A 14,393-nucleotide genomic window follows, 5' to 3' on the forward strand; every position below is an offset into this window, starting at 1 on the left:
CACCAGTGGTTTATGGAGGAAAGCCAGCGGCGGATTGTGCTGCTATGCAGAATTTACTGTAGCCCTGTGTTTTAGTCCAGGGCAGCGTCTCCAGCGTCTCCAGCGTGGCACAGACCGGCATCACAAATCTATCCTTCCGAACTGCATTTTCCAAATAGCACTGATGGTATTCAGGTGTGAAGATTAACAAAATGTAACAACTGGCTCCGAGAAGAGATAAACTGTGTCTCTAATGAGTGCTGTAGCAAAACCACGGTTTTAGTCTCCTTGTTGGGTTGCAGGACTCAGCAGCAGGGGCTGCGTTATTAAAGGCGGCTGTAAAGGGCTGGATACTGTAACTTGAACATTTGCATGTTTTTTTTTCTTTGATCTGCTCCTATTGATTTTCTTTATCGTAAGACTGGTGCATTAGCGTCAGCCTCATTTTTCTGAGTGACTGCTACACGATACCATGACCTGTGTGGGGAAGGTGGTGGTGGTGGGGGGGGGGGGGGGGGGGTAGATAGTGATGAGTGGGGATTCCCTGAATGAAACTGAGCTCTCTGTGTGATGTCATACTATTGAGCTAATATTTCATCCCGATTGTCAAACACAAGTGCATTCAAATGTATCTTTTTAGTACATTTCCCAGTTGAAACTCTTGTATTTGTCTCGTATTCACGGTTTCCTCCCCCTCTCTCCTTTTTAAAATGTGCAAAGGGAAAGAAGGAACCAAGCAGTGGATACGATTTACGAGCCCCATAGACTCTTCATGAAAATGAGAATGCAGCTCCTGGGTAAATTCTACGGCAGGGTTCAGTTTGAAACGGAGAAATAATTGTGGTCAGAGCCCCACCTTGTGGAAGGCCAATGTGCTGAAAAGACTAGGAGAAGTAACTTGGTTTTCATTTATTATGATATGAATAGATAAAACTAGAAGTAATGTAGCCACTACTTAAGCTCTTTTGTTATTGTATCTTTAAAAACTAGTGGCAATACTGTGACATACATGTTGAAAACACTACAATAATGGTGGTGATGTGGACTCATGACGTCGGGTGTGGGAACATATTCAAACCACCTCTGTAATCATTTTTGTCACTGAAATTACTTAAAACAAATGTTACATCAGCGTCTTCACATCTGTCTATATCTATTGCACATCTTTATGGTCTATTATTCTAATGCATCTATAATCCTCACATGTTATTACATCTTTAGACCTGGCGAAACATGCAACATTCTATAAATGCAATACAAACAGCCAGTTGAACGCTCCAATGAATCCATTGAATATCAACCAATTTAGGTAAGATTAAAAGAAACGTCCTCAACTTTATACTTTGGCTCACTCGTGGTTCGGAGTGAAAAGAAAGACGAGCAGAAATGGATGGCTTATAACTTCCAGATTTAATAAATCCAGATCATTTATTAGACATGACCTTAAACACTGCTGGTGTCTCACATTCTGAGGGAATGCAGGGATGGGTTAAAGGGAAAATGAAGCGTGAAGATTTCTGATTTACCAGCGTTAGCCCATCACTTTGATTGTCCGGCCTCCGCTGCAGTCTCACCTGCTCAGAACATGCCTTTGTACTTGTTCTTGTCCTCCTGGTTCTTCTCCTCCATGCGCATGCTGAGCACAGCCAGCTCTCTCTTGACTGCCTTCTTCATGCCGGGGTCCAGGTCCAGCACCCTGCTGAAGTCCTGCCGAGCCTCCGCCTCGTTCCACACCTCCGCGTGGGCCTTCCCCCGCAAGAAGAAGGCCTTAAATTCACCTGCAGGTGAAATGCAAATATGTTTGACAGCGGCTGTTCACGTGAGGGACATGCAGTACATGCTGAAGTACAGACATGGAACTAAATGGGAGCATAATAAAATAGACATGATGTATTGAAGAAGACTTGAAACTAGCGACTCGAACCGTAGACTCATGTTTACAATGTTTGCTGAGATAATAAATCAAGTGAGCAGTAGGATCATTTCCTCATCGTCTGTACAATTTGACGTATTTTTGCAGCTAGAGGTGTCGCCCTCTGATCTGCCAAACCTGGGTGCTGGTTGATAATATCACTGGTGTGCTCGATGGCCTCATAGAATTGTTCCATGCGCAGCAGACACTGGCAGTAGTTGAGCGTTAAGGTGTTTCCCATCTTCTCCAGCTTCAACCAGCGGACCTCCCACGCTTTCTCCTGAAGAGGAAAGTGGTTCAGATCCCTGTCTGTACATGCCGTTTCATACTTGTACATTAGATTTTGGACCACTCATTTGACGTAATGACCTTCGTCTGAACATTCTTGATGCAGATGATGGCCTCCTTGTACTTCTGTGTGGCCTCTTCGTAGTTTCCTTGTTTGTAGAGCTTGTTCCCCTGGCCGTGCAGCACAGGAACCACATTCAGCCTCTCCCCGTCACTCATAGCCCACGTCTCCCTGTGGTACTCACTGGGCTGCTGCACCTGCCAGTCAAACACACACACACATATTATGTTTTGACACATCCATCCATCCTGGCTTATCCCTTTCAGGGTCGTGGGGGGGCTGGAGTGCACCCTGGACAAGTTGTCGGTCTATCACAGGGCTGACACATACAGACGGACAACCATTGCAACACAGATCCACAAACATAGTTCTTCCTCACCTGGAGCAGCTCCAGGATAAAATAGAGGGGTTTTGGTTCCTTCATCAGCTCATCCAGGTCGTCATAGCCGAGGCTGTGGTAGGCGAACATGTTGGCCATGCCACACGTGTGGATGTGCCAGTCTACTGGGTCTTTGCCCTCTGCTATGCGCCTCATACTCTTGGACACAAGTGGATAAACGCCAGTGTGCTGGAGAGCAGAGGATCACAAGAGAAACAGTTTTAAAGTGGGATTAGACGTATGGTGACTTTAGATATGTTGAGCCGCTTTTTAATTATGCACTTGCTCGGCTAAGCATTGTGGTGCAGCTCATAGTCCTCATAGTGCACTCATACAAGTCTGACTCATTTTGCATTAAACAGATCAACGATGGATTGTTCTCAGACATTTAAAATGAGTTGTGTCACATCATCTTCAGTCCATCTCCTCAGTCTCACATGGCAAGTTTGCCCTCCGCTGGTCGGGAGTGATACTGCACAACATAGCCCGTGGCATGTGGTGGTGCAGCCATGTTGTTCAGAGAGGAGTGAATAAATGCTCTAAGCCCCATCAAATCTAATCAGAGTGGAGGCGAGTCAGTAGTGCTGATTCAGCAGGATTCATAGCCGATTAGGAAAAAGTGAGGCTGCTGCAGATTAATGCTGGAACGCGTCAACCCCATTTGTCTCTGACGGTGTGCGACACACACAGACCAGAAATGATAGATTAAAATAAGATCCACCTACATCGACACATTCAGAAGAAGTACGTTTGCATCATAACACCAGTCCTCTCCTACAGGAGCATTTCCATACACGACATATCTGTACGGGATAAAGTTTCATAGCAGCGAAACCATTAATTATGGCAAATATTACTCTTAAAGTAAATATGCAGAGAACCTGAAGTGAAACCCAACTGGAAGTTAATCAGATGGACCAGCGACAGTCTTTAATAAATGAATGTTCGTAAGAAAACACATATATAATAGTAATTATTATTATTATGTAAGAGTTTCTACTTCAGGTTGCCTGTTGATCCAGTTTGGTCAAGAGCACCCCACTCTCTCCTCTGTTTGCCAGGTAGCCAAACGGTGATATATTTATTATCTGGATACTGTTCATTTTCTATTTATTAAATGGGAGAGTATGCATACAGGACATACAGTTCCATATGCTTGTTCTTGAACGTGATGCACTGTGCTTTAAAACAAGCATGGAGGAAAACGAGGCGGCACGCGAACGCAGTAAAACAAAGAGCAGCTGGCACTTTAGGTTTTATTTTAGCACTCACAATGATGTCGCACCAGAATTCAGCCACCTCTCCGATCCTCAAGGAAGACAACAGGGTCTCCCAGATGTCCAGTTTAAACATGTTACCGATCACAATCTCCATGGGCGTCCCCACCACTTTGCTGTCATCGATGACCGTGCGCTCATCATCACACAGCTGTGTGCGGAAGTGGAACGTCACCTGTAGTATAAAACAATAAAAACACACATAAGGATGGCCACAGAGAGAAGAAGTATGTTTACTTGATAAAACGATAGTGTGGAGAGAAAGTGGGGGAAATAACCTGGAAGTGCCTTATAAGGCCTCTCTTATGATCAAATATCAAAAAATGAAAAGTGGCATGTTGAAATAGGGGAGTAAACACACTGTCACATTACAAGCTCTACACAGTAATTCTACAGGCAGACAGACAGGAGGAAGGACAGACGTGCCAAGGTTGCATGGTTGTCCAATTTTAATGATGAGTGCCTTTAGTGACTCATCAGCCATCAAACGTCCTCTGTCAGAAAGAGTCAATAAGCTGTACTGTACGTCATGAACACACAGAAGTAGCAGGTACAGTCTCGTATAACATCCAAGAAATGTGAAGCAGCAGGTTGTTGTTTTTTCAAATTCAAAATGATTTCAAAGGTCAAAAAGGTTAACCTTAAGTGTATTGATTAAGCTCTGGAAATGTTCTTCTCATTTAAGGTGGTCTATGTTCTCTATCAACCCCTACTGGCCGCCAGGGAGGTTTGCAACAACATGAACATGCCTCCCCTCACCCACCCTGTACATTACAGTTGCAAGGGCTTAAAGGGGGATTCAAACCATAAATTAAAGTAATTAGGCAATGTATCGTCAAACCATCACAGAGCATGGTGCTTCCATGGGCAAATATATTATTGCTCCTTCAAATCCTGTGCATATTAAGAAAAGGCACAACAAGCCCAGCACATTTGTAGATACTTAACACATCTACACACCTGCCATGTTTAAAACAAGTCGACGTGATGGTCAGAGTCAAGGCTGTAAAAAAATGTTCCTGCTTTGCAACCTTAATAGAAAAGTTTCCTCTCTTGTCTGCATGCTTGTAAGATTATGTGCATGGAGTGATTATGAAGTGCATATCTTAACTTTCCATTAGCACCTTTAAGTAGATTTAGAACATGAAAAACTAGCTTTGTGAGGCAATATTCCAATCATTAATCCAAAAGAAGGAGCATTGCTATAATTCTGAAATGTGTTTAAGTTGGATTAATTTACCGTATAGTGAAATAGCTGTGTACTCACACCTCTTAGTCTGTAATGGATGAGAGCTGAGTTGGTAAATGGTCTAAAAGGGATAGTAAAGCTATTCATTTGTATCAGGAAATGCAAATAAAGAACTGAAGGCCGACAGTACCTTTGCCCCAGTGATGAATTTTGGGATGTCTCCGGTGCCTCCATGCAGGATGGTTTTTTTAATTCCCTCCAAGCCCAGCAACATCGTATCCTGCATATCCGACATCTTCTGGTTTGTTATGGATTACCTTAAATTACCATGCATGCATATCTATCTCAGGAGTAAGTCCGTGTGGGGTATATGTGTAAAGGGTGTGGATGACTTGGAGGGGGATTAGTTTAGGTAGGGATAATGAGATTAGAAACTTCTCTTCCTCTCCTCATGTTTCATCATCTCTTTGCTGCTTTGTGAATTGGTCGTCATCAGCACTTTCTCTGTCGGACGCCAGAAACATCCAGAACGGACCAGAACGAGATTTAGAAGTGGATAAATACATTTATTGGTTTGTTTTCTTAGATGTAGACGTTGATTTCGGTGTGGGCGATGAGTCCCAACCCTGTTGAACTCCCGACTAGACCAGAATAAAACGAGTGTGAGAGAGAAAGTATAAAGAAAGACAAGAAACACAAATAGGTCTGAGAGTAGGACATGATTTCCATTCCAGAGGAAATTTCCTGGATTTATGTGGATGTGGTGATCTGAACAATGCCGAGAGTACTGAGAAATGGTTGAGCAGACAATTACTGTATGGACTCCTTGACCTTGTCTGTTAAACATCTGTCTCCCATCTGGGCGGCGTGTGTGTGTGCATGTGTGTGTGTTAGAGAGAGAGAGAAATCCTAGGCTCCTGTTGTTTGCTAACAAAGTCTGCAAGCAGTTTGAGGGGGCAATTATTCTAAAACATTACCCAGTGTTAATGCCTTACTCTGTACTAATTGCGCAAAGAGAAAACCCCATAACTCCACCTTGGCAGTGCTCACAAATTGTATAACTTTGCAGATTTGCGTTTCCTCTGTAGAGCAGGGAATAACGTATTTCACCACGTTTTATCAGGCAAGGCTGCAGGCTTATCTCTATTCAAATAAGACCTCTATGTCCTTGGAAAGTGCTGCAGCATACTATCAAGTTTGCCTTTTTTTTTTCTTTTCCACTGATGTGACAAACAGGATTAGGCAACAGTTTGGTATCTACTTGGCAGTGAGCAGATTCTATGCTCTCTTGTGGCTGATGTCGGTACTGCAGCAGGAGTTGGCTCTTCTACTCTTGCTCATATCGAGACCTTTTTATATGGAATACTGGCTGACAAAAACACTTAATTTGACTTCATAATTAATTTGCATCGTTCACAAACGCCCGCAGAGGTGGTAGCAGCATGAGGCGGTGCCTTCGTGAGCCTCATCATTATAATATATATTAATGATATGATGAACATAAAAACAGTGAAATTGTCTCCCTGTTTTTTTGCTCCTCCATCCTTCTCTGTGGAAACGCTGGGCATATGGCTGGCTGCTTCCCTTGGATGACAGGTTTGTGTTGCTATAGTTACAGCCTTTTACATAATTGTCATATCTGTGAGTTTAAAAGAAAAATAAATGAAAGTGTGATTAATCACTGTTGAACCCCTAATTATAAACCTGAGAGGATGTGATTAGAGGTTTGCTCTGAATAAGGTTTCGGTGATTTCAAGTTGCCATGTTGTGTCCTCACATCTGGTGAGTGGAGGGAGAGCAGCGATGCAACCTGTTGGAGAGGTACCATGACAATGGTGTGTGTTGTAACTCCGGCTGTTCGTCAGAGTGACTCATAATGCTGGCGTCACACCGCCCACATCCATCTCTGCTGCTCTGCTATACGTGTGTGTGTGTGTGTGTGTGTGTGTGTGTGTGTGTGTGTGTGTGTGTGTGTGTGTGTGTGTGTGTGTGTGTGTGTGTGTGTGTGTGTGTGTGTGTGTGTGTGTGCGCGTGTGTGTGTGTGTGTCTGGCTGCGTGTGTGTGTGTGTGTGTGTCTGGCTGCGTGTGTGTGTGTCTGGCTGTGTGTGTGTGTGTGTGTGTGTGTGTGTGTCTGGCTGCGTGTGTGTGTGTCTGGCTGCGTGTGTGTGTGTGTGTGTGTGAGTGTGTGCGTGTGTGTGTGTGTGTGTGTGTGTGTGCAGCATGCACATGGTGGCACAGGGAGTCGAGTGTGCCAGCGTCTGCAGCTAACAGGTTCAGCTTCAAGCGACCAGCAGGAGGCACACCCCTGGTCTCCATCATATTCAGCTCTGATGCATTAGTTCCACTTTAAGCAAGTCATACTCTATTTCTGGAAAGTACAGTCGTGGATTTCCTGGGGAGGAGCCATTCTCTGTGTAGGAGCCATTCATTCATATACATTACCCACAGGGGAGGGCTGCTTCCATGACGCACAGTCTATACGCACATAGCATAATGGTGATGAATGTGTGAGAGGAAGAGAATATCCTTCCCTCTCAGGTTGACATGGAACGCTGACCTAGCAGATATAGAAGGAACAAGGCTGAGAAACATTCTCCACTGCATTTATTTGGCAATTGGAGTCACAGTTATTTGAAATAAAACCTACAGTGAGAACAAAATGAAACCCAATCCAACTCGAACGCACCGTAGAATGCAGAATCAGATGATAATATCCTTAAGATTTGTCTCCACTCCTTTCACATACAGCTTTACTTTACAGCTTTACCACAACATACAGCTGCAAGGGACATTTTGACTTACGTTTTTTAATACTTGTGGTCTGAAGTAAATACTTATACGCTGACACACACGTACACATTTGAATAGCTAGGAGGACCTTCCCCTCTGTGTTTGTATATGTGTAGTTACACAGTGAATCACAGCCTGGCTGTCCCGCTCCCATGGAGACGCTGACGGACACACACACATATTATTAGACACGCGAGTCACGTGGTTAATCTGTGCACATCTACTATCTGGGCCAAAGACAAAAACCCAGATATTTTATCTCGCTCTCAGCCACGCCCTGCTGCAGCACAAACGCACACGCCAGGGACGTGCTGACCGAGAGGGAGTGCTCTCTCTGAGGCTCAGGCATGTGCACACTGTGCTGCCCAGAGGCTGTACCCTCAGCTGGAAGTATAGATCACACACACATATTCACACACACACACACACTCCCTCATGCAAGCATACATCAGTAATGCGTATAGCATCGTCGGTGGAGACATTTAGCCGGAGGTGTCGTCTGTTCTGACTTTGGAAGGAAAGCAACCTACAGATGCTTTCCAACATTCCCCTACGCAAATTATGACACATCACGCTTGAAAATATTTTCTTCTTCATCTTTTATAGAATCAATTTGAACTGTTTGGATCCTTCGGCGGTCTGGGAGAAGGAGATACTTGGAGACAGATGTCATCTCAAGGAGTTTGACCCAGTCCAGAGAGAAACTCTACAGTGTTTACTAATAATGGGAGTCACTGGACGTAGCTGTTTGCTTTGTGAGGCTGGGTTTTAGAAATAAAAGCTTAAACTATTCTCTTCTTAACCCTCTCCTTAGTACATTTCGGCTGCTCCCATCAGGGAGGAACAAATAGGCGTAGGAATTCTTTCACACCAGCTGCTATTGTGATCAATAAAGTTTGACATTCAGGAACAATGAAGAAACTCACTTCAACTCCAACGTCATCTGTCCACGCACGCACTTAGACAGATCCCATAGACATGGGACGGTGTTGAAATGTCACGTCATGATTATCCTGGCTGAAAATATGCTTAAAATGGCACTTAAACATTCTGGAAACACTTTAGAAATAAATATTTGTATTACATCACAGATGAGACAACAATTCAATGATCTTAAATAAGATAATCATAAATCATAAGGTCTCCCTGCATGAATAGAGGATAAAGTAATATATTTAAAAATGCATAATGCAGCTCTTTATTTAAAAGAAGAAGTCGGTGAAACACTGTCATCCAACATCAAATGAATGAATAAAACATTTTATTTAAACTCTCAGCAAAACATATGAAAGAAATTGATCCGCAATTGTTATTTTAACTGTGCCAATGCAAGTATGTGGTGCACAGATGTGGAATATCAAATGATCCAAAACATGATGGTTATCATTTAATTTTTTACATATTTTTCTTCCAATTCCAAAATCCAGATTTTTGATGTAACATTGCTTCTGCAGTCGCATGAGTAAATATTGAGGCTGATTGATGAAAACAATAAAAAGTCGTGCCATTTTTTACCCTTCCACTCTACATTAGGAAGTGAAATGTTGACAATTTCCAGTCCATCCCTCATATTTCCTCCAAAGATTTGAAAAGGATAAGCGGGATGGCAGCAGTTCAATCAAGTCAGTCAAATCCTCCAGGCTCACAGGATTTCATATTTGGACTTTCTATTCAACCTTTTAAACTGTGTGTGTGTGCACCATATTTATCAAAGGGACCAAGATGAAGGAAAGCTGTGCACACAACTTTCATTCAAAGGTTACAAATGTCTGTGGAATTTGAACGATCACCCGCCTAAGCTCCCAACCGATGTATCTGCAAAGTTACCGGTAAAAAAGAGCATTCTGCTCCTTTGATATATGTGCAGTATTCATCAGGAGAACATGCACATGTTCATGATATTGTTTCAGACCCTTGTGATGTTCCACTGGCACATATTTCAAAGTTTGAATTCCCTCGTAGGCCCTGCAGGACAAGGTCACAGATCTGAAAAGATTGCATAAGAAATGGCAGCCTCCCAAACATGTCTTACAAAGTTCTGCTGTGAGTCAACAAGACAGCGATCATTCTTGTAGCATGACTCGATTAAATACAGGAACAAACCGAACAAATTTGCTATTTAACCCTTTTGCGTTTTGTTTCCGCATTTAACTTGCCAAAAAAGGATGCTATCTAGGCCATGTATTGACAACTACTTAATTCTCTCTTCCTTGCGTAAATCCGGGCTATTCATGTAGCAAAATTAGCCTGACGTGTGCAAAGCAGACTGTTGGCCACGAGCCTAAGTAGGAAAGGTCAGAGGTTTGAGTCTCTGATCTCTAAACCACTGAGGCAGAGGACTTTTGACCCTGCAGTACCTCTTCTGGCCAATAGGAGGACTGCTGGATTGTGTGTGTGTGTGTGTGTGTGTGTGTGTGTGTGTGTGTTCTGCACCGGAGCACTGTGAAGTCATGCAATGGGTAACGTCAGGCGAGAAGTTTCTGGAATGACACATACACTCAGATTCCTGAGGCGTACATCGGTTGCTGCTCTTAAATTACACACACTTTGCCTGGTGCGGTGTCTGAAGAGGGATATGAAATGGACATAGTGCTCCAAGTGGTTATTTCCTGTTGCATTCTATAGCCCGTACTCTTTTAGCCTGTACACAAGGATCTGCATTGTTTTACCCTGATATCCGTGGCTCCGTCCTAATCCCCACTCTCAGCAGAGCTGCTGGCCCTTTTGGCTCTGTGGTTCCTCCCAGCCACAGCACCCCCCCACCCCCCACCCCCACCGGGCCCCTGCTCTCCGCCTGGCCCCGACCTTTAGCTACATACCAGAACACATAGCAGCCAGGACAAATGGCAAATGCATGCGACACACATGCGGTGCAGGCCCGGCTCCCCGTTTCTTATGAGCGTACGCCAAAGGTGTTCTCTGTGGGACAAGTGCAACAGAGGGTATAGACGTGCATGCTAGACTTGGAGGGAATTTATAGATTGGTGAAGTCCCGCCCCTTCCGCTAGACTCCCACTGGACCTCTGGGATCGTAAAAAATGTATGGGTCTCAATGCAGCTGAAATAATTATTTGCTGGTCCCAGTCGTTATATAACCCGAATTAGAAATATGTTGTTTGTGGATTTAAATTAAAATATTTCACGTCATCCGTCCGATGAGAAGACGAGGAATCGCTGGCTCAATATATCATTTGTGTCGAGAGCAGCGACGAGCTGTAGTTCACCATGCGGCCTCACACAAAACTTCCATTATCAAACTTGTGCCAGTAATCGTAGTTTTTTTTTCCATGAAAAAATATCTTTAAAAACCACAAACATGTGAAATTCATGGCACAATTCAAACGGGACCAGAAAATCATTTTGATCTCGCCATAGGAATACATGCATCAGAAATTCATATTGAGGTCCCATGTACCGGAAATAGAAAGGTGGGTTCTGGGATAGAATGGGGCATGCCCTTATATGTAAATACATAGTAATAAAGTACATATTGTAGTACCCCTTTAGAACTAAGTGTAGGAAACACAGTAAACTAATAATGTGCAGCAGTACTCATCAGCATTCCCTCTTCTACAGACTCCATAACACTCAAAAACAATCCTGTTTAGGCATCATTAACCTCTTGACTTTAATCTAGAGAATGCATATCTGTCCCTGGGGCGTCTCATACTCCTGTAACGTGTCTGTGGTGTCGGTGGTAATTGCAGTATAGTTTTGATGAGACACTTGACAAAGACCAGGCAAATCCTCCTGTGCCCATGCTGCGAGCTAATGGAGCCAATTGACCTAACAGCCCTGTACAGAGACCTGCACAAACCTAATTCTACTATTTACTTTCAACAAGAGCTCATGCCACCATTGAGACATCCAGATCTCTCTATCTCTCTCTCTGCCACCTGCAGGACAAACGAAAGGATACAAACCTTTATTATAGAAAATATATTTATTATAATTTGTACCAAAGCAAAAATGATTTGGAGAATCGTGGCCTTGCAGCACTGTGTGACGTGATTATGAGTATAATTTACCTGATATTCTGGATTCTATCCATACGGTGTAGCAAACCCTGACTTCTTTCACTGATTTTTATTTTCTATCTTGAAATAACATCAGTGATCTCTCATGACTTTACCCTCGATTTAACAGTTAATATGTAGCCTACCCAGTAATAGCAGGTGTGTCACAGGTACGTCACATTTGAAATGAAGATTAGTGAAATGACGCGTGTGCAGTTGTTGTCCGACCTACTGCAGAAGTCTGATTGCTGTAATGGTAACTGCTTCATCTTATGCTTTCACTGCGTCTCTCGCAGTACTGCCTGTTCTTTTGTGGTATTTCCAGTACTAAATGCCATGAAGTCACCCTCCTTACAAAATCCTGCCTGTGCTTCTGTCATTACTCATTGTGTTCTGCGCTGTGATCAGACTATGTGACGGGGTCGTATTGACCTTTCCTGCCTGGCCAATGGGGATCGGAGAGGGGGGAAGCCGGATATTGAATGTGATTGAAGTGCAGCCAACAGGGAGCGACAGGATCGACCCGAGTATTTCCCCAAACAAGCTGGTCTAATCCCTTGACCTGGTCCAGCCGACAGATTAAATGCGTGCTGTTCAGCGCGCATCCTGTCTGACCTCAATACACGTTACCTGGTCTACCTGTTAGAGTAAAAACTACATAAAAAGTATACCGATATTAGAAAAGCATTGGATACGCTGCTGTTAAAATACTGTACAATACCCCATTTTATCAGTACTGTTACTTTAAGTGTGTCAGGGTTGCTGAGTTGCGTGGTTGTGTGACAGCAGGGCAGTGATGTGTGTGCAGCGCTCTGCTAGAGGACTGAATGGATCCACAAGAGGACGGTTTTAACTTTGCAGCAGTCCAAACATATACTACAGATCCAGGGACTTAGCTAGCACTAACTGGAAGGATGGAGTCGACAAATTAAGCTCTATCAACAAGACTCCATTCCATACAAGGAATAACAACGCAGCTCTAATTACCAACCAAATGGACTGATAGCATTAGACTCGCTGTCTTTCCTGAATCTGTCCAAGCATCCTGTAATCCACATGATCCACCAAAGGCTTCTCAGTAACTGAGGTGTCTTCCTGGTTTTAGCAACTTTGCCTCATCAACCTCTCACAGAACTTCACCTGAATTTAAATTTCATTTTGTGTGTTTTTGTTTTGGAAACCTGTCTCCCGTGCTGCAGTACCACTCTCCACCTGAACTGTTGCTGGCCAGTTGTGCCGCTTTTTTTCAATTATTATTTTTTTTTTTACCAAAATATGTTTAATTAAACGCTATTTAATGTGACATCTGGCTGCAAACTCTGCATACCATGTACGTGTTTTAATTAATACATTTGGACTTTTTAACATTTTTAATTAAAAGGGAAAACTCATTTTGAGTTCTAGTCTAGTTCTAGACTTTTGCCATGGTATCGTTTCAGTATCGGTTTCGAGACATTTAGGCAGGGAATCATATAGAAGTCAGTTTTTGGTATTATGACAACACAGCTTGCCTCAACGCTGCTTCGTTCCAGACAAAATGTACACCACTACTCCCTTTTTGTTTGTCAGTTTTGGGTTTAATTTTAATCGTCTAAATTTCCAGAGACACGATGGATGAACATGGAGGAGAGACCTACCACCTTGAGGCCCACTATACACCTTTAAAAGGAGACGAGGCTGTGGAGCTGAACCAAGTTATGTGAATAATGCATCAGCCTTACAGTATCACAGTCCACTGTTACTCTCTGCATGACTGAACACAAACCCAGTGAACTTGGAAGTCTCTGCTAACACTCCCAGGGAAGATTATCCTCTCAGAAGGCCGATTTTCAAATACAATGTCATTTCCTAACCTAAGGACGACCGCGGGAATAACCAGACGTTTGATGGAAGAACCGGATGGCACGCCCTCGTGTGAGATGGCTTTAATGTGGACCATGTGCGTTCAGAAGGCAGAACAGGGCTGAGCTGGTTCCTGGTCTTCATGAGCAACTATTGACAATTTCCTCAAGTATGCGTGAGCTGCACACAGAAGAGGGACAATCCCAGATTCTGGCACAAACGCGTGCACACACGTTTTCCATGCTAGCGAGGATGTCGCATGCAGCGAAAATCAAAGGTCAGACTGCTCACACATGGATGCTGCATGTGGTGAACAGACACGCGTGTGCAGAGCAGGCCGGCATTGTGTCATCAGTCCGAGTCCGTGCCCACTTTTGGGGGGAAAGAATCTCAGTGTCTTATATGAGAGAAATAAGGAAAGCTGTCGTGTAGCTAAGCAACGCTTTCACTCTGAGATTTGATGAAATATGTGGATTTTCGCTGTGTGGTAAATGATGACTGTTACTATACTAATGGATGGCTAACATTAGCTTCAGTGGGAGGTTGCTGCAGTGCAGTCATACATATAGCAGCTCAGACTGTACCTACTAATCTTGGCCTTCAGTTGGTTATTAACAGGTAAACTGGGTATTCAATATCCAGCCTCTGTGGTGGGTCAAT

At 43.5% G+C, this 14,393-nt stretch overlaps 1 protein-coding gene across 1 annotated transcript in view; it reads right to left on the reverse strand.

Moving 5' to 3' along the window:
- Positions 1-1,364: 1,364 nt before the first annotated feature.
- Positions 1,365-14,393, reverse strand: part of aipl1 (aryl hydrocarbon receptor interacting protein-like 1) — a 90,641-nt gene continuing 77,612 nt past the window's right edge. Inside the window, exons 2-7 of the mRNA XM_084020380.1 lie at positions 5,276-5,403; positions 3,892-4,071; positions 2,620-2,808; positions 2,261-2,437; positions 2,030-2,171; positions 1,365-1,757 (exon numbers count right to left, since the gene is read on the reverse strand). Coding sequence (XP_083876506.1) covers positions 1,558-1,757; positions 2,030-2,171; positions 2,261-2,437; positions 2,620-2,808; positions 3,892-4,071; positions 5,276-5,380 — 993 coding nt within the window. The 5' untranslated portion in view covers positions 5,381-5,403 and the 3' untranslated portion in view covers positions 1,365-1,557. The remainder of the gene's footprint in view (positions 1,758-2,029; positions 2,172-2,260; positions 2,438-2,619; positions 2,809-3,891; positions 4,072-5,275; positions 5,404-14,393) is intronic.

This window comes from Eutrigla gurnardus, assembly GCF_963514095.1.
Source record: "Eutrigla gurnardus genome assembly, chromosome: 10".
Lineage (NCBI taxonomy): Eukaryota > Metazoa > Chordata > Actinopteri > Perciformes > Triglidae > Eutrigla > Eutrigla gurnardus.